General features: G+C 44.4%; 1 protein-coding gene across 7 annotated transcripts in view; it reads left to right on the forward strand.

The window, feature by feature from the left end:
• The window catches only part of PKNOX1 (PBX/knotted 1 homeobox 1), a 278,453-nt gene that overhangs the window by 154,981 nt on the left and 102,429 nt on the right, over positions 1-21,043 (forward strand). For all 7 annotated transcript variants that reach the window (XR_003852751.1, XR_003852750.1, XM_029577804.1 and 4 more), the window contains 2 exons: positions 3,763-3,860; positions 20,633-20,761. Coding sequence is in view for 5 of the 7 variants with exons in the window: in XM_029577804.1 (XP_029433664.1) it covers positions 3,763-3,860; positions 20,633-20,761 (227 nt within the window). In the remaining 2 variants the exon portion in view is untranslated. The remainder of the gene's footprint in view (positions 1-3,762; positions 3,861-20,632; positions 20,762-21,043) is intronic.

The raw sequence follows: 21,043 nt of genomic DNA on the forward strand, positions 1-21,043 counted from the left end.
TCAAAAAGCAAACAGAATGTTAGGAATTATTAGGAAGGGAATGGTTAATTAATTTTATTTATTTATTTATTTAGTGGTTTTTTATATACCGCGGCACGTTAATAACATCACCTCGGTTCACAATAAACAGTAAATTAGCAACAGGCTTTACAGACAATAAGAAATATAGTGACACATATCATATATCATAAACAGTAATTAGCAACAGGCTTGACAGACAATATGAAGTAATGAGAACATATCATATATATAGGCTTTGAATAGGATCCTAGATGCTACCGGGAGCCAGTGTAGGAACATGAGGGCAGGTGTAATGTGCTCATGGCGGTGTGTGTTAGTGAGTAAACGTGCTCCAGCATTTTGTAGCATCTGTAGTGGTTGCATGTTGTTTTTGGGGAGACCAAGTATAATATAATATAATAAAATGGAAAATGTCATAATGCCTCTATATCGCTCCATGGTGAGACCACACCTGGAAAACTGTGTACAATTCTGGTCGCCACACTTCAAAAAAGATATAGTTGCGATGGAGAAGGTACAGAGAAAGGCAAGCAAAATGATAAAGGGGATGGAACAGCTCCCCTATGAGGAAAGGCTGATGAGGTTAGGGCTGTTCAGCTTGGAGAAGAGACGGCTGAGGGAGGGATATGATAGAGGGCTTTAAGATCATGAGAGGTCTTGAACGAGTAGATGTGAATCAGTTATTTACACTTTCGAATAATAGAAGGACTAGGGGGCATTCCATGAAGTTAGCAAGTAGCACATTTAAGATTAATCAGAGAAAATTCTTTTTCACTCAACGCACAATAAAGCTCTGGAATCTGTTACCAGAGGATGTGGTTAGTGAAGTTAGTGTAGCTGGGTTCAAAAAAGGTTTGGATAAGTTCTTGGAGGAGAAGTCCATTAACGGTTATTAATCAAATTTACTTAGGGAATAGCCACTGCTATTAATTGATCAGTGGCATGGGATCTTCTTAGTGTTTGGGTAATTGCCAGGTTCTTGTGGTCTAGTTTGGCCTCTGTTGGAAACAGGATGCTGGACGATGGACCCTTGGTCTGACCCAGCATGGCAATTTCTTATGTTCTTATGAATCACGGGATCGTACCTCCTGTGTCTGGAAGCGGTTCAGATCTTTCCTGGGCTCAGGCCTATGGGATGATGTTCAGGGCCATGTACCTGGCTGAAACAGAGAACGTGATAGCGGACAGGCTGAGTCGAACCTTTAGACTCCACAAGTGGTCCCTGGACCAAGGGATTGCAAATCTGATTTTCTGCCTCTGGGGAAGCCCAGACGGAGATCTGTTTGCATCCCCTGCAACTGGAAGGTGCCTCAGTTCTGCTCCCTGTCCAGTTCAGATTTCAAACCAGCCTTGGATGCCCTTGCCCATCATTGGGGCAAGGGTCTTCTATATGCATATCCTCCGATTCCCTTATTGGCAAAGACTCTCTTGAAGCTTCGCGAGGACAGGGGGATTATGATTCTCATAGCCCCTCATTGGCTGAGCCAGGTTTGGTTTCCACTACTGTAGGAGTTTCCATTTGGAAATCAATCAGTCTGGGGACTTCCTCAGATCTCTTTACACAAGATCAGGGCAGGCTGTGGCATCCCAGCCTCCAGGCCCTGTCGCTCACAGCCTGTATGTTGAGAGGTTAATCCTGCAGCCACTTGATCTTTCTGAGCATGTGTCTTGGGTCTGGTGGCTTCCAGAAAGCCTTCCACTAGAAAGTCCTATGGACTGAAGTGGAGGAGGTTTTCCATGTGATGTGAGCAGAAGGCCTTAGATCGATTCTCCTGCTCCACACAAAAACTCCTTGACTACTTTCTACACCTATTGGAGGCTGGCTTAAAAACCAACTCCATCAGAGTTCATCTTAGTGCGATTGGCACATACCACTACGGTGTAGATGGTACGTCCATCGCTGTAGAGCCTATATTTTTACATTTCTTGTGGGGCCTGCTTCAATTGAAGTCTCTCCTAAGGTCTCCCCCTGTGTCTTGGAACCTCAACATGGTGTTTGCTCAGCTGATGAGCACCTATGACCTGAAGTACCTGACTTGGAAGGTCATATTTTTGGTGGTAGTCACTTCAGTGCGCAGGGTCAGCAAGCTTCAGGCCTTAGTGACTTGTCCACCTTATACTAAGTTCTATCATGGCAGGGTGGTCTTACATATGCCGCCTAAGTTCCTACCTAAGGTGGTTACAGATTTCCATATTAAGCTGTCAGTTGTCCTGCCAATTTTCTTTCCCAGGCCCCATTTGTATGAAGGCGAACAAGCCTTAGCCTTCTACCTGGAGCGGATAGAAGGCCATAGACAGTCCACCCAACTTTTTTTTCTTTTGATAGGAATAGGTTGGGTGTTGCAGTTGCCAAACAGACACTGTCCAGTTGGCTAGCAGATTGCATCTCCTTCTGTTATGCCCAAGCGTGACTGCATCTTAGGGGTCACTTCAAGGCTATTCTGTCAGAGCCATGGCAGCATCAGTGGCCCACTTGCGAGCAGTTCCCGTGGAGGATATCTGCACATGGAGTTCTTTCCACACATTCACATCTCACTGTTGTCTGGAATGGCCGACATGACAGTAGGTTTGGCCAGTCTGATCTCCGGAACCTATTTGAGGTGTAGAACTCAACTGTCCCAACCTAGGGCCCGTTGTTTGGGTTCAGGCTGTCTCCCCCTCTGTTACCAACAGCACCGGTGTTGTTCTGCCCGTTGTCACCTGGTTAGGTGTCTGTTGGTCCTCTTTTCTGTTGGGAAGCAGCCTGTAGCTAGAGATTCACCCATGTGTGACGACTACCATCCTGCTTGAGCTCAGAGAAAGCAGAGTTGCTTATCTGTAACAGGTGTTCTCAGAGGACAGCAGGATGTTAGCCTCACGAAACCTACCTGCCACCCCACGGATATGAGTTTCTCCTATTTTTTATTTTATCGTAATTCTTTGTTATGAGACTGAAGAGGGATCCCATGTGGACGTGTGGTTTAGGGCCTATTGGGCATGCTCAGTGTGCTTAGTCAATGTTTCCTCATTGGGCTCCATCTGATGATGTCACGCATGTGTGAGTACTAACATCCTGCTGTTCTCTGAGAACACCTGTTCAGTTAAGCAATTCTGCTTTGCTTACCTGTAACAGGTGTTCTTCAAGGAAGAAGCAGGATATCAGTCCTCACAAAACCCACCCGCCTCCTCGCAGAGTTCAGTTTCCACTATGTGGGTAGTATTATTTTATTATTGTAATTTAATTCTATGTTATAAGATTGAGGGGACACTTCATGGATGTGTGGTATATTGCATGCGTAAGCATTCTCAGAGTGGCTCAGTCAAAGTTCTATTAACTTTGACATAAGTTTTCCATGCCGGGCTCCATTGGATGATGTCACCCATGTGTGAGAACTGATATCCTGCTTTATCAAGCTTTCCAGATTTTTAAAAAGAGAAAAATATTCTATCAATGAATGTCAGAAGATGGATCATGATTTATTTTAACAGGAACAGTTTTTCCTGCTAAAGAATACTATGAGATTTTCATTGATAAATATGAAGCAGTTTTTGCAATGAAGTGATTGTTTAATATCTCTTAATCTCGAATGTGATTGAAAACATGCAGCTGTCTGTAAAATACAAAAGATCTTTATATTCCAGTATTGATATTGTTAACTTGTCTGTGTTTCAGCCCTGGTCTTTAATCTTGTTTTTTGTGGTGGAATGTTTCAGTTTCTTCCCGTCTTACAGTTGTATTTTCCAATTGTGTTTAATTTTTAGGAGGCACAGTATATCAGCCAGTTACTGTGGTTACCCCACAAGGTCAGGTAGTGACGCAAGCATTGTCACCTGGGACAATCAGGATACAGAATTCACAGGTATGTATTACAGTGTCCTCTTGATTTCTCATATTTCTTTTCTTATATCAGGGACTGAGCAACACCTATAGTGCTAAGCAACACCTAAAGTGCACAACTCCTTGCTCATCTGTTCTCTATGGACAAGCAAAATATCAGCCATGTAAGTGGGTGACATCATCCAATGGTGCTGAGACAGAAAGTTTTCTAAGTGCTCAGAAAGACCATGGGGCCACTCGCCAAACGAGTTGCCACAGTCTTTTTTTCTGCTCTTAATTTCACACTCATATTTTTTCCAGCTACTCAGATATTTTCCAAGTTTCCTTAAAATTTCTAAATGTATTGTTTATTTTAGTGAATCTCCTAAAAAAAACCCTGAAATAAAATATAATAAAAGTAATTTAGGTAGTAGTACTATTTTTATTTTTTATGGTATTTACCAAGATTTCTTGCCTCCAAAATTCAGTTTGGTATTGGCTCAGTGTTTTTCAAGATGTCAGAATAAAAACTGGGCTTCAAAATATGTCCTAGATACTCTATCAAAATGTCTTTGACTGACTTTCATGATTGGTGTGTTATTGTCTAGACCTTTCTCACAATGTGCCAAATTTTGCCAAAAGCACTTGTATAACTCCAAAGGGTCATAAGATCCAGGAGCTGCACACTCCATGAATTGTTAGAATAGTTTATTCCTCTTCTGGAAAACAGAAAATGTCTACATCTGCAAAGTGACCTTTGCCCAAAGTAAAAACGGCAGAGTTCTCTTGTGTTTTGAATCATGACTTGCTGCAGTCTCAGTGAAAGCGCATTCCTCCTCCAGTAAATGGGAAAGTGAGCTGCGTTGGTTGGCACCAAAGGATACCAGCATACGAAAGCGAGAAGTAATTCCTGCTCTCTAATGCCAAAGATTACTGATTCATTAAAAGATGGAAAGTTCTCCTAGATGCATGTTGCTAAAAGGAGTTCAGCATGGGAGTTGACATCATCCACTGAGTCTCTATTTGGCACAGACAATAAGTTGGTACCGTAGGCTTGCATAGACGCTGATACCTTGGTGCACATATCTTCTCAGTACCAATATATTTGGTGTCAAGAAGTCTGAAAAGTCTAAAAATTCTATAGTGAAACCTCTGTCAAAAAGACAAGAGATTTCACCATTGCGTACACTAATTCTAATCCCAGAATTGGATGGTTCTTCTCCAGCCATTCCTTCTGCTCTAATGGATTAACATTTCTTTCTGAAAATAATGAGGGAAGACTATGTAAATAATTACTTAATTGATGTTTTTAAGTTGCCTCCACTTTCATTAGAGAAAGTGGCTCCTATTTTGAATGCTTAGTCTACTATTCTTCCATATAAATGCAGGTATTAAATGGTTCCAACCCATTCAAAATTTCAAAGTTGTTCTCCTCCAAAGGTAGTCCCTCTTATTGATTTATTTGATTCGCTCTCCAGTGAATCTTTTTTCCTCGGATGAAAAATCCGCAGGTCTTCCAGTTGATCCCTCCCTCAGCAGCCTAGGAGTGTCTCCTCAGGGCAATATGTCCTACCACACCTAGAGAAGATATCTTCAGCTTGCTCAAGTACATTCATATGCGTAGACAGGAATTGGCAGTCCCAGTTCACAGGCTTCTTCAAAAGGTGGCAATCTCCTCTATCTATTCTTCCTGAAGCAAGGAAATTGGATCTTAAGTATAGAATTCAGCCATCTTTGGAACATGATAAAGTTCAACTTCCTCACCACTCTGTAGTAGTAGAATCAGTCTTAAGAAATGCAAAATTCTCCAAAACTATTTTGAACACACCTCCTGGTAAAGATGCCAGAATATCGGACAACATGGTAAAGAAGATCCAGAATAGCAGCTCATCAACTGCATGTGACTTACTGTATGCATGCTTATCTGCAAAGATTATTAGTAAATCTTCTGATAGAAGAACTTTATCAGATATTATGGTTTGATAGAACAGTCAAGAGGGGAGGGAAGTTACATGAAGATCAAAGTCCTGGGTTTCAAAAATATAGACTTTGGTAAAATGGCAACATACCTCATGGAAGAGCTAGAAGACTGGGAGGAGATAGGTAAAGTGGAACAACAGTGGGCCAAATTAAAATGAGTTATAACAAAGGCAACAAACTTTATCTAAAATAAAGTAAATAAAAGTAAGAGAAAAAGGAAACCAAGGAGTTGACCATGAAAATAAAGGCAAACATTTCAGCATTCAAAAAGTACAAGGAGATGTGCTCTTGAAACATAGAAACATAACAGCATAAGAAGAGACCATATGACCCACCTAGTCTGCTCATTTGCCTAATTAATTTAGCATTATAATTCCTATCACTTCCTTAGAGGTTTGTATTTATCCCATGCTTTCTTGAATTCAGATACTGTTTTTTTTCTCTACCACCTCCCCTGGGAGGCTGTTCTATGCATCCACCATCCTCTCTGTAAATAAATATTTCCTAAGTTTACTCCTGAGTCTACTACCTTTCACCCTCATCCCATGACCCTTATTTCTAGGCCTCCTTTTCATTGAAAGAGGTTAGTCTCTTGTACACGGAAACCTCTGAGATATTTAAAAGTCTTGTCTCATATCTTACCTCCTCTTCTTTGCCTTTCCTCTAGGTGTACATGTTTAGATCTTTAAGTCTATCCTCATATGCTTTAGAACAAAGACCACTGACCATTTTAGTAACCACCCTATGGACTGATTCCATCCTGTTTATATCCTTTTGAAAGTGTGGTTTCCAGAATTGTACATAGTATTGCAAATGGGGTCTCACCAAGGACCTATACAGGAGCAATATCATCTCCTTTTTTTTTTACTGACCAATCTCCCTATACGACCAAGCATCTTTCTAGCTTTTGCTGTCGAATTATCCATCTTAAGATCATCAGATACAATCACCCCTAAATCCCGCTCTTCCTTTGTGCTTAGAAGAATTTCATGTCCAATACTGTACTTCTCCTTTGGGTTTTCGCTTTCTAAGGGGCCAATGTAATAAGCAGTGCAAAAGCTGCTGCGGGCTTTTACACGTACTTGCACGCATTTCTGTGTCGCGGTTTCCTTCACTAGCCTTAGTCAGGTATGAAATGTATTCAGTGCTGGAAAAAGGCATGCAGAAACCCGCTTAAAAACACATGGCTGGTTTAGTGCCAGTGCATGCAAATGAGGCAAATTTATTCACAAGCTATGCAGTAAGGCACGCATTGATTAATGCAGGTTTTTATATGTGGGTGTTTTAGCACCTGAGTCAGGGCAGGTGTTAAGTTAAAGCGTGTGATTGGAGACTGGTTTTGCTGGCAGTAGTGTAGTTATCCTTTGAGCTCTGGGGTAATCTTGGATTACCTTCACTATTTCCTGATGTGTTTTTCAGTCTGCAAGTCGGCAGAAAAAATCTCTGCTGCATTACCCGTGCCTATTGGCTTCTGCCAGAACAGCTGCGAGTGGTTGGAGATGGAACATGAAGGGGATAGATATTGCTCTACCCATCTTCAGTTCCACTCCTGAATCACTAATGTCTTTATGGTTTAATTGAAAGGGAAAGGCTCGTGCCCCCCCCCCCACGAATTACTCATGGGTCAACACATTAATGTGGGTATTGGTGCTGGTTTGTGCGCAGTTTATTACATAGGGCTGTGACTGCGTGTTTGTGCGTGCTTTTCCATGTGGATTTCACATCAGTGTGGATTTTCTGTGTGCATTTCATTTACATATGCGGCTTTTATTACATCTCACAGAGGCGACGACTTTGGTTGTGTGTGCTAAAAAAATACACGCAGACAGCTAGCACCGATTTCACTGTGGGTCATATTAAATTGACCCCTAAATGCATTACTCTGCATTTTTTAGCTTTATATAGCTGCCACATTCTAGACCATTTCTTGAGCTTCACTGGATCCCTCCACAGCTTCCTGGCTAACCACTCTATAATAGATTTTGTATCCTTGCCAAAAAGTCTAACCTTTCCTCACAATCCTACTATGTTGCTCATGAAAATGTTGAAAAGAATCGGTCCAAAGATTGATACCTGAAGCACACTGCTAGTAACACCCTCTCAGAGAAAATTCTATTTTCTGCTACCGTTTGTTGCCTGCCATTCAACCAGTTTCTAACCAGTCAGTCATAATAGATCCCATACCAAGGGTGTTCAATTTATTATAAGCCTTCTGTGCTGAACCGTATCAAAGGCCTTACTGAAATCCTAATAAACTACATCTAGCATTCTCCCTTGATCCAGCTCTCTAATCACCCAATGAATGAAATTGATCAGATTAATCTGACGAGATTTACCTCTGATAAAACCATGTTGCCTTGATTCTTGCAATCCACTGGATTCCAAAAACTACACTATCCTCTATTTTAGTAGTGCTTTCATTAATTTGCTCACCACAGGGCTCAAACTACCAGTCTATAGTTCCCAGCATGCTCCTTACTTATACTTCTTTGACTAGGAAACACATCTGCTCATCTCCAGTCCTCTGGAACTATTCCCAGATAGCTGTGGCTGTGCTGTACCAGAGCTCTGTTGGTGACCCAGCTTAATCCTTCGTGTTAAGTCTCTTCTCACAGAACAAGCAGGATGGTTGTCCTCACATATGGGTGACATCATCAGGATGGAGCCCAATCATGGAAAACTTCTGTCAAAGTTTCCAGAACTTTGACTGGCCCCTACTGGGCATGCCCAGCATGGCACTAACCCTGCAGCCAGCAGGGGTCCCCCTTCAGCCTTCATTTTTCCGCGCAGCAGTAGCCTCGCGGTTTAGGAGCTCTGAAGAGATTCCTGACAGGAATTTTCCTCACTGAGTTAATTAAATTTAGATTGTCCCACAGGGGTCCCTCCTCTAACTTTTCTCAGACCACGGTACTCCGGTAAGTTTTTCACTGTTTTTTCGTCGATTACCGTCGAGTTTGGCCCGCGCGGCCTACTGGCCGTTGACCGTACCGTGGCTCGATTTTTCTATGGCCATGGCGTCAGGGTTTCGTCAGTGCCCGGACTGTACTCGCACCATGTCTATCACAGACCCACATGGAGTCTGTGTAATGTGTTTAGGCCGTGAGCATGATGTCCTGACTTGCACCAAATGTGCCCTCATGACACCAAAAGGTCGCAAAGCCAGAATGGAGAAGATGGGACTCCTTTTCCGTGCTCACACCCTGACGCCGTCCATCGCATCGACGTCATCGGAACCGGCACCGTCGAAGTCGCACCAGCATCGACAACCGTCCGGTGACCGCCCGCCATCGATGTCTTCACGGCCATCGACTCCCGTTTCTCCCCCTCAAGATCGAGGGGATCGTAGGGAGAAACATCGCCATCGGCATCGTAAGTCTCGGACCGTCGAGGGAGCGAAATCATCGACCTCGCCACCGTCCGAGCCACCATCGAAGAAGCCCCGTCCAGGAACGGCACCGACCATTCCTGCGACCGGGACATCGAGGCCACCCTCACCCGATCGGGGTTTGGGAGTTGCGATTCCGCCTGTAAAGGTGGTCCCTCCGACTGTGCCTCAGCCTCCCTTTTCCGTCACTGAGCCGGGGCTGCTTGCCCCAGGTCTCCGGGAAGAACTGGACCGGCTGGTCCAGGAGGCCATCGACAAGACGATGCAACGACTCCAGGTTCCTCCGGCACCGAGAGTGGAACCGGTCACCGACCCGATTCCAGCAGTGCTGGCACCGCTGCTATCCCGGATGGAGGTGCTCATAACCACCCTTCCACCGGTGATTCCCGGGTCTCCGATGGCTCTGGTGTGCTCCCCGATGACAGCTTCATCGGGAGGAGAAACACCGTTCCGCATTCCTCCTTCGGGGGGGTATTGCCTCAGCCATTGATGCCATGTCATCCCTCGCCACCGATTCATTCATCGGGGGCGATACGCACATTGGCACCATCGATGCCTTCGATGCCGGCACCGATACCCCCCAGGGCGTCCACGGTGCCCCCGGTGATTCCTTCGATTTTCTCAGAGCCTCAGCCGGGCCCTTTGGGTATCCAACCCCCTTCTCGTCCTACAGGTCAGCCTGCTGATCCTTATGACACCTGGGGTGATGATACTTCCACAGACACCGATGACTTACCTTCACCTCCCTCTCCTACTGAAACTAGAAAGCGTTCTCCTCCAGAGGACCTTTCTTTCATTAATTTCATGAAGGAAATGTCGGAATTGGTCCCTTTTCAGCTTCAGACGGAGCAGGATGATAGGCACCAGATGATGGAGCTTCTCCAGTTCCTGGATGCCCCTAAAGTGATCACTTCTATTCCCATTCATCAAGTTCTTCTTGACTTCCTCAAAAAGAACTGGGAAAATCCTGGATCCATTGCCCCAGTACACAGAAAGGCTGACACTACCTATCTAGTATAGTCAGCCCCTGGCTTTCAAAAATCTCAGCTCGACCACCACTCAGTTGTGGTAGAATCGGCTCAAAAGAAAGCAAAAAGGACGAAGCCTCACTCCTCTACCCCTCCTGTTAAGGAACACAAGTTCCTAGACAATATTGGTCAACGAGTGTTCCAAGGGGCCATGCTCATCTCCAGAATTGCTTCTTACCAGCTGTACATGACCCAATACAATAGGGTCATTTTCAAGCAAATATAGGACTTCTCTGAAACCCTGCCTGACCAATTCCAAGAACATCTTCAAATCCTTGTCAACAAGGGGTTTGAGGCAGGAAAGCATGAAATAAGAACAGCTTACGATATCTTCGACACCTCTACTAGAGTGTCTGCAACTGTCATTTCGGCAAGACGCTGGGCCTGGCTCAAGTCTTCTGACCTTCGCCCAGAAGTACAAGACAGGCTCTCTGACCTGCCCTGTATAGGAGATAATCTGTTCGGTGAACAGATTCAGCAAATAGTGGCTGAATTAAAGGACCATCATGAGACCCTCAAACAGCTCTCATCGATACCTTCTGACTTCCCCTCTAGACAGCCCTTCAAGAAGGACTCTAAGAAGTCATTCTTCCGCCCAAGGAAGTACTATCCTCCACCACCAAGGTCCCGAATTACGAGGCCTTATCAAAAACCTCAGCCTCGCCAGCCCCAGAAGCAAAAGCCAAAAGCAGCTCCCCAGCCGGGGCCTGCTTCAGGTTTTTGACTTTCCCTTGGAGAGCAGCAGCCTGATTCCTCTGCCAAGCATACCAGTGGGAGGTCGATTGTGCCACTTTCACGGCATGTGGCAATCAATCACTACCGACCAATGGGTGCTAGCAATCCATTGCTCAGGGTTACCACCTAAACTTTTTTGCTCTTCCACCGGACTCACCACCTCTACAAGCGTGGAGAGTAACCGACCACTCTGTCCTTCTGGAGCAGGAGGTTTCCCTTCTTCTCCAGTTAAGAGCAATAGAACCCATCCCACTTTTGCAACAAGGCCTAGGGTTCTATTCCCGGTACTTTTTGATCCCCAAAAAATCTGGGGGGCTTCGTCCAATTCTGGACCTACGTGCCCTCAACAAGTACCTCCAGCGGGAAAAGTTCAAGATGGTAACTTTGGGCTCGCTTCTATCTCTTCTACAAAGAGGAGACTGGCTCTGCTCTCTGGACCTCCAGGACGCATACACCCACATTGCGATATCTCCAGCTCATCGCAAGTACCTCAGGTTTTTAGTAGGCCCAAAGCACTATCAATACTGAGTGCTTCCATTCGGCCTAGCATCAGCACCACGAGTCTTTACCAAATGTCTCGTAGTTGTCGCAGCATTTTTCAGGAAAGAAGGTGTTCATGTCTACCCCTATCTAGATGACTGGTTAATCAGGGCCCCAACCCAGCAAGCCGCTCGTTCGTCCCTGGTTTTGACCCTACACACTGTAATTTCTCTAGGATTTCTCGTCAGTTACTAGAAATCCTATTTAGTCCCATCTCAAACTTTGTCGTTCATTGGGGCAGACTTGGACACCTTGCAGGCAAAAGCCTTTCTACCTCAACAACGAGTGCAAACCCTCGTGTACCTCACTCACCAGTTGCAGTCTCAGTATACAGCAACAGCTCGGCAATTCCTTGTCCTTCTCGGACACATGGCGTCCTCTGTCCATGTCACACCAATGGCTCGCCTGGCCATGAGGCTCATGCATTGGACTCTGAGGTCACAATGGATTCAAGCTACTCAGCCTCTGTCGACCATTGTCCACATTACCGACGCACTCTGTCTGTCTCTCGCCTGGTGGAAAGATCAGAACAATCTCCTCCAGGGACTGCCCTTTCAACTACCAGATCCTCAACTCACTCTCACCACCGACGCTTCCAACCTCGGCTGGGGAGCCCATGTGAACAATCTACAGACACAAGGATCTTGGTCTCCAGAGGAAGCCAAACACCAGATAAATTTCCTGGAGCTTCGAGCAATGTGATATGCTCTCAGAGCTTTTCAGGATTGCCTATCAAATCACATCATCCTGATTCAGAAGGACAACCAGGTGGCCATGTGGTACATCAACAAGCAGGGAGGCACAGGCTCCTTCCTTCTGTGTCAGGAAGCTGCGCAGATTTGGGTGGAAGCGCTCTCCCACTCGATGTACCTCAGGGCCACCTATTTGCCGGGAGTGCACAATGTCTTGGCAGATAAACTGAGTCGTGTCTTCCAACCGCACGAGTGGTCTCTCAACCCCTCGGTAGCGATCTTCCTCTTCCAGCAATGGGGTTATCCCCAAATTGACCTCTTTGCGTCCCCTCAAAACCACAAAGTGGACAATTACTGCTCCCTCATTCGCAGCAAACACTCTCAGCCCAGAGATGCATTCTCCCTCTCGTGGGCAACCGGTCTGCTTTATGCATTCCCTCCCTCTTCTCTCGAAGATTCTCGTGAAGCTCTGTCAGGACAAAGGAACCATGATCCTGATAGCACCTCACTGGCCACGACAAGTGTGGTTTCCCATACTCCAGGATCTCTCCATCTGTAGGCACATTCCCTTGGGAACGGACCCGCTTCTGATCACTCAGAACGACGGATGTCTACGCCATCCCAATCTTCAGGCCTTGTCCCTGACGGCATGGATGTTGAAAGGTTAATCCTTCAACCACTTAACCTTTCGGATTCAGTTTCTCGTGTCCTGATTGCTTCACGGAAGCCTTCCACAAGAAAGTCTTATTCTTATAAATGGAAAAGGTATACATCATGGTGTTCTTCGCAGTCCCTTGATCCCTTTTCCTGTCCAATCCCAAGGTTTTTGGACTATCTCTGGCATTTATCGGAATCAGGTCTAAGGACCTCTTCCATCAGAATGCATGTCAGTGCGGTAGCCGCCTTCCATAAAGGTGTTGGGGATGTCCCTATATCGGTACAACCCCTCGTAACACATTTTCTGAAAGGCTTGCTCCATATCAAGCCACCTTTACGTCCTCCGGCCCCTTCTTGGGACCTTAATCTGGTTCTCGGGCGGCTCATGAAACCACCATTCGAACCTAAAATATCTCACATGGAAAGTGATTTTCCTTTTGGCTATCACTTCAGCTCGCAGGGTTAGTGAGTTACAGGCCCTAGTTAACTATCCACCTTACACTAAACTCCTGCAGGACTGGGCGGTACTCCGCACTCACCCTAAGTTTTTGCCTAAGGTAGTTTCGGAGTTTCACATTAATCAATCCATCATACTACCTATCTTCTTTCCCAGGCCCCACTCCAACCCAGAGGAACAGGCTCTGCATACCCTTGACTGTAAATGGGCTCTAGCGTTCTACCTAGATCGTTAGGTTGCCCTTAGGAAGAGCACTCAGTTATTCGTCTCTTTCCATCCCAACAAATTAAGGCAACCTGTGGGTAAGCAGACTCTCTTCTCCTGGTTGGCGGACTGCATATCTTTTTGCTATCAGCAAGCAGGCATTCCTTTTCAAGACCGTGTTAAAGCACACTCTGTGAGGGCCATGGTGACTTCAGTAGCACACCTATGATCGGTGCCGCTTCCTGACATTTGCAGGGCTGCCACCTGGAGTTCTCTCCACACTTTCGCAGCCCACTATTGCTTCGACAAAGCTGTAAGACAAGATTCCATCTTCGGCCAATCTGTCCTGCATAACCTATTTCCAACGTGACGTACCAACACCCTTCCGCCTGCCCGGAGGGGTTCAGGATGCTCTCTACCAAATTCCACCCCAGTTGTTGTGCCTGTTGCATGCCGATGGGTACATTTGGTGCATGTTCGGACATCCTCAGCTCAGTACTCACCCATATGTGAGGACTACCATCCTGCTTGTCCTGTGAGAAAGCAAATGTTGCTTACCTGTAACAGGTGTTCTCACAGGACAGCAGGATGTTAGTCCTCATGAAACCCGCCCACCGCCCCGCTGTGTTGGGTTCGTAACGTTTTCTTGTTTTATTTTTTCGGCACTGCCTGTAGCTATCAAATAAGACTGAAGGGGGACACCTGCTGGCTGCAGGGTTAGTGCCATGTTGGGCATGCCCAGTAGGGGCCAGTCAAAGTTCTGGAAACTTTGACAGAAGTTTTCCGTGATTGGGCTTCATCCTGAGGATGTCACCCATATGTGAGGACTAACATCCTGCTGTCCTCCTGTGAGAACACCTCCTGTGTCCTCCTGTGAGAACACCTGTTACAGGTAAGCAACATTTGCTATCTCACCCTCTGTTTGCATTCTTCTGATTTTGTTTAACTGAACTTTGTAATGGGAACTCGGAGAATATGGAATTTTGGTGAGATATCGGGGCAGATAACTAATTATTACAAGCGAGTGGAGACCCAGGAGATAAAGATGCCACATGTTTGGATAGCATGATGGGAAGTAAGGCATCAACCCTGAAGGATTTGGACCCACAATCCACTCAAGTATTAAAGGAGATTTGTTGAATGACCTCTCTAAAGACTTGCAGTGTCTTAAAAATTCAGTATCAGAAGTCAGTGATAAATTTTATTTATTTATTTATTTATGTATTCCGCTGCTTCCAGATTACAAAACTATCCAGTGTGGATCACATATAACACACATAAGCATATAACATACATTAACATGAAAACTTACATTACAATGTAATCGTCAAGTTGAAGAGCTAGAGCAATGAGTGTCTGATCTTGAGAACTAGGAACCGGATACTGCCACCTGAATGGCAGAGTTGCACAAAAAAGTGGCCAATTTAAAAGGAAACTTGGTGGACTTTGAAGATTGTGTCAGAGCTATGCATATTTGCTAGGGATTCCTGAAGAGGAGGAAGGTAACAATATATTTTCTTAAATTAAAAAATTCTTAACAGAGATGTTGTGGCCAAATGAGTCTACCTCAGATTTTCTAATGGACCGTGCGCATAGGACTGCTGGTTGCTAATAGGCCCCAAACTATGCTGATTAAATTCCACTCATTTCAAACAAAAGAATAGGTAATTTGGAGATCCAGGGAATTGGACCATCTGGAATATAAGAATTGACGAATAAATATATCTTCCTTGCCTAGAGTGCAGAAATGTGTCACAGAGCAGCATTTGCCGAGATTAAGAATATGTGGCATGAGAAATGCCTGAGATTCTAGTTTTTATCTCTGGCTAAATTGTCAGTGCAAACTGGAGAGAAGTGGAAAGTTTTCTGTTTCCCTGCTGAAGCTAAATCCTATTTGCTTGTCTAATCGGATCTTCCGTGTGATGGATTGGGAGCACCATGTGATGGATTGGGTGCCATAACGTGCAGCTCCTACCCTTACGCCAGTGTTCCTCCCGTCACTCTCCGCGTCCAGTGCAGGAAAAAAGCTGACAACCCAGCACAAGCCCTTGCTTCAGCTACAGGCTCGCCTCTGCTGGTGCTACCTTCAGAATTTGCTGCTTTCTCGTTTGGGTCTGGCCTGTCTACGGTTTACCTTGTCTGCTGCCTGCCTCTTGATTTGGATTGCCTTTCGACTTGTCCTGTCTGCTGACCACCCCTGGACTCGGACTGTCTCTGGAATTACCTTGCTTGCCGCCTGTCCTTGGATTCGGACTGTCTCTGGAATTACCTTGCTTGCCACCTGCCCTTGGATTCGGACTGTCTCTGAGATTACCTTGCCTGCCGTTCACTCTTGTGGATCTGGACTACCCTTTGCAGAGTTCAAGATTGTTGCCTCCCGGCTGAGTCAGGTAAGGCTGTTATTCTACCACTTGAGTCCTCATAAACTAACACAGTGGTCACATTTTGATGAAGACATGAGTATGCCACATTGGAATTTGGGAAGGAGCTGTGAGCTATAAGCTCTCAGAACCCAGAAAAAACTGCAACTCCCTCCCCTCTGAAAGACACAGCTGCTGCACAGAGGGCCGACCCAGATCTGAAGGTACTGCACCAATGGCAGGAGCAAAAGAATTGCCTGACAAAGATCAAATGGCAAGGGAAAGCCCTATGTTGATATCAGCCAATAATGTACTGTTGATGGGAGAGCAATCCAGAACTTGGATCCACCCTGAAGCTCTTAGTATCAGCACCTAGACAGGAGAATGTGCTATATGTTTGCCACAATACTTAACTTGGATAGGCACCTAGGAGAAGACAAGACACTAGGTCATGGCCACAGGAACTATTACTGGTATGGATTAAGAGAAACTTTGCAGGTTTATAGTTTGTCTGTTATTATCAGTATTGCAGGGCATGGAAAGCATCTGGATAGATCAAATGTCCTGGAGGACTACCAGGCTAGAGCAGTTATAAATTGACTACACTTCGACATAGGGCCATTTCCAGCTTCAGAGGTAGGTAACAGGTACATCCTAGTCATTGATCTAGTCACTCACTGAGTGAAAGCATACCTGTGACCAGAAGAATCTACAAATTGTTGCACAGCGCCTTATTATGACTTTATTGCCAAATTTGGAGCACTTCTGGAGCTAAATTCTGACTAGGGTGCAAATTTTGAGATGCCCTGTTCTAGGAAGTATGTAAGTTTGTGGGCACAATCAAAAGTCAAATTACACCTTACCAACTGTTGAACCAGGCCTTTCCCCCTTAGCTCATTGATGAAAAATAAGTCACGACTCCAATCTGGTAAAAGCCATTCTTTTTATTACTAGTGAGACAAAAAGAGAAAGCACTACACAAAGAGAAAGCAGTGTTTAATATCCATTACATGCATTGCTACTTATCTGTTTTAGTCAAAGAAGATGCAGCAGCACCCAGGACATGCTTAGGGGGCATAGGGGCCATTTGGGTAAGGTGGTTTAATAAGTTGTAGTCAGCCAGGCAAGTGAGTGCTGTGGCTACGTCACCGCCAAGGGAACCCTGGTCCTTCAGATCCAAAATCTTTACTGTTGTGAAAGCTTCTGCCAAGGAGAACCAGTCTGTCATCAAGAAATGAGGTGGCCACAAGGAAAGGCTTAGGATATATAGACTCACAGGCAGTGCCTAAAGTACAGGAAAATAAAGCATGACTTTGGTTGCATCTGCTCTAGCATTTTCATTCTTAATTTGAGAATGTAATCTATGGTTCTCACACAAAGTGAAGTATTAACTTCAGCAGTATCAGAAAGCATATCTCTCACCTGCTGTCCTAAGCACTCTTCCTGCAAAAGAGGCCCTAGCACATTCCTTGCATTTGTCTGAACTGAGGATTAGGGTTTCAGCTCAGTATAATGTAGAGGATAAGGGTCACCCACTCTCCCTCTTCCTCACTAGCAGAAGCCCATACATCTAAATCAGTGGCAGGCTGTCCTCCAATTACAATGGAATCATTACTTCCACATGGCACCAAGCCACGCTTAGCTCTATAAAGGGGAGTATGAACAGTCTCTGCAACAGAAGTCTGTACTGTATTCTGACATGGTTTCATGGCATTAACAAAAAGATGATTTTCAGATTTTGGAGGACAATTCTTCCAGTTTTTTCTTGCAGTCTACCAAATGAGCTTATAACGCATAGACAGAAGCCGTTAGCAGTTGACACAATGAGAATAACAGAAAAGCATTGTCCATAGAATTTGCCCCAGCAAGTCATAAAAACATCAGAAAACTTTCCACAGCTGCACAAAGGAGCATCTAGCTCTGGTGTCTCATTTGTAGCAGAATATTCATTTTTAACTTAACTACATGTAATCTCAAACCAAAACTGAGAGCTGGACCAGCCAGACAAGAGAATCACACTGGAGTCTGTATCGAGCTGAGAGCAAAACATCATATCTGTTCTCAACACAAATACTAAATCCTCCTCACAGCGCCAAATGTAATGAGCAGGTACTTGTACACTGATAAGTCATGTGGGAAAACAAAAAGCAAGAACCTACAAAAGGAGCAGTATAAAAGTTTACTTTATGAAAAGCTAGTGTAAGACAAAAAGGGTCAATATAATTGTCACAAGCAATATATCTGAGATTATAGTATATGTGCATGTAAGCAAATAATAAAGAAAGAAAAAATTATTGCTAGCAGCATGCTTATGCACAGAGCAAGAAGAAAGAGAGAGAAGATCATATAAAAGATAAATCAGAATGTATTGCTACTAACTAAATGATGCATAGACAATAAGTAAATGAAGAACTAATATTTACAATTCAATTCAACACCTCACATCTCTGAATATGCTCCCTGGTTATCAAGCAGTGGCAGTTCAGTTATTCATCTGGGAGCTCAATGTTGGGGTCAGATATATAGTTGAGCATTTGCTTCCCTCTATACCAAGGAATTTGGGGTTAGGAATGGGACTTTATAGTGTACAGAGCATAAGCATTTGCAGTAAGGATTTCTTAGTTCAAGCAATCCCAAACCTCAGATGTGTGGCTCATATTTCTTTGTCCTTAGAATTCAACTACCCCTCTCCCCCTTTACAAGGAGATACTCTGCCTGAGTCATGTACACATTCACATCATTGCCTCTCCAAGCAAGGCACTTTCTTATGTTTAAACTATATTGTTTTCTTCAGAATCATTTAAGCAAAACAGCTACTAATGCATAGGAAAAACAATTCTTTGCACTCTAGTTAAAATACATCTCCCTTTCAATTATCAAGCTTCAGCATGTCTTCACAGAAACTTTCATTTAGGCTACCTTATTCCTTGTTCACGCAAAACAATATCTTATGTTTCTCTTGGTGGCAGTGTTCCACTTAACACAGGACTGTCCCATGCATACATCTAGATATCTTTCGATCTTCTGTCCCTTAGCACAACATAATCCTTCAGGCTTCCTGGGCATTCACCACAGTCTCCACCATTCCTGGTGTCTGCCACTAATTCTTCTTTTGGTTCCAAAGAGGACATGGCCCCACCTCCTGCCTCCCAGTCATTGTTGGCATTGGCGATTTTCAAGGAGTTGGAGAAGTGAGTGCAGCTTGCCATGGAGAAAGCGTCAATGCAGGACTTTGGTGTAGGACACCGACAGCACTGAGGACGGTACTGCCTTTTCTCGAGCCGCTGCTTGTTAGTGTCGACTCCAGCATCTGTGTCAATTCCCATCGTGGCACCAATGCCTGGAGGGGCATCGGAGTTGGTGCCAACTGTCCCAATGGTCATCCCCAATTCCTCAGAGGAGGAAGCTCCTCAGGGGGATGAGGGGTCTTGGGGGTCCAGGCCTCATCGTCCAGCTGCCCTAGTCACCATACTACTGACTGAGGATCGAGCACCCAGGGATCCCTCTCCTGCTAGCCATAGTGGGAAGGAGTTCAAGTATCCATGAAGATGTGAAGGTTCTGATAGTAGTACAGATGACAAAGCATCGGATGGTTTTCCCTCCAACTCCTCTCCTCCAGTTGGCAGAATGAAGTCCCCACTGAAGGATCTCTCCTTCACAGGATTTGTTTGGTTGATGGTGGAGGCCATTCCATATAATTTGGATATGGAAGAACATACTAGGCACAAAATGTTGAACATTCTCTGGAACGTGGAACCTCCTAAAGAGATTGTGGCAGTTCCAATGCACAAGCTCCTTCAGGAATTGCTGTTGAGGATGTGGGAGAACCACCTCTCAGTGGCGCCAGTTAAAAGGAAGATGGATTTGGTATACCTTGTCCAAAAGTCTCATGGATTTGAAAATCCTCATAGGGTATAAATACATAAAAGAGGCCTATTGCCAAGAAAAACTATGGTTATTGTTGTACCTGTTGCCATGGCGTGTTTTTTCTTTGGAGGGTAGCATGTAGCTAGGGATTAACCCAGGTGTGAGAACTGCCATCTTGCTCAGAGAAAGAGTTGCTTACCTATACAGGTGTTCTCCAAGGACAGCAAGATATGAATCCTCACAAAACCCACCCTCCTTCCTGTGGAATTGGGTTTCCACTTCATGGTTCTATTTTATTTTATTTTTTTATGTTATGTAATTAAACTGAAGAGACCCCGTGTGGCCACAGGGCATAATGCATGCATGGGCATGCTCAGTAGGGCTCAGTCAAAGTTCTAGAAACTTTGCCATAGACTTTCCGTGTCGGGCTCCATCAGATGATCTATCCTGCTGTTCTTGGACAACAGCTGTTACAGGAAAGTAACTCTGCTTTTTGTCTCATGATGTATGTTTTTGTTCAGGCATGATTTAAATGGTGTATATTTTTGTTGAGGCATGATTTAAATGGAATTAACTATTCAAAGATTACTTCCGTTCTAATGAAAATGGATGTTACTTGTGTTAAATTATATATTCATGAAGAGGTCGCTATTCAAAAGCCATTTAGATGGATAATGTAATAGATATCTGGCTAAATGGCTTACCCAGCTATATTTAGCCCTTATCTGGCTAAATTCTAGCCATATAACTAGTATATTAACTAATAATATGTTAACTAGCAGAGAATATTCAGCCGCTGAATATACCCTGCTATTTAGCTTAATATGTTTATCTGGCTAACTAGCCGAGCTGAAAATGGACCCCATGAAACTTTTATCTATGTGCATTTTTTTTTCATTTGTCTGTGTAGCTCCAGCTCCAACTAAACCAAGATTTAAGCATCTTGCATCAAGATGACAGCTCATCAAAAAACAAGCGAGGAGTACTGCCAAAGCATGCTACAAATGTTATGAGGTCCTGGCTTTTCCAGCACATAGGGGTAAGAAGTCTGCAAGAAACAGTGACTTAAGATTATTAGTAGAACTTTTGCTTAATTTTAGAGTTTCTTCAACTTTTGTAGAAATAAGTTGTACTTGATACCTTTTTATTAACAGCAAATCAGTCTTTGACCCGTATAATCTATGTATTCAATCACACTACTTTATTCAGATTTTATGAAATGACAGGACTAAATGAATTAACATCCCACACAAGCTCTGGAAATATATCTCAGTGATAAACTGCAACAAGTCCTGCTATTTCAGTAATAGGATTTTCCACA

The sequence above is a fragment of the Rhinatrema bivittatum genome, chromosome 15 (assembly GCF_901001135.1).
Source record: "Rhinatrema bivittatum chromosome 15, aRhiBiv1.1, whole genome shotgun sequence".
In the NCBI taxonomy this organism is placed as follows: domain Eukaryota; kingdom Metazoa; phylum Chordata; class Amphibia; order Gymnophiona; family Rhinatrematidae; genus Rhinatrema; species Rhinatrema bivittatum.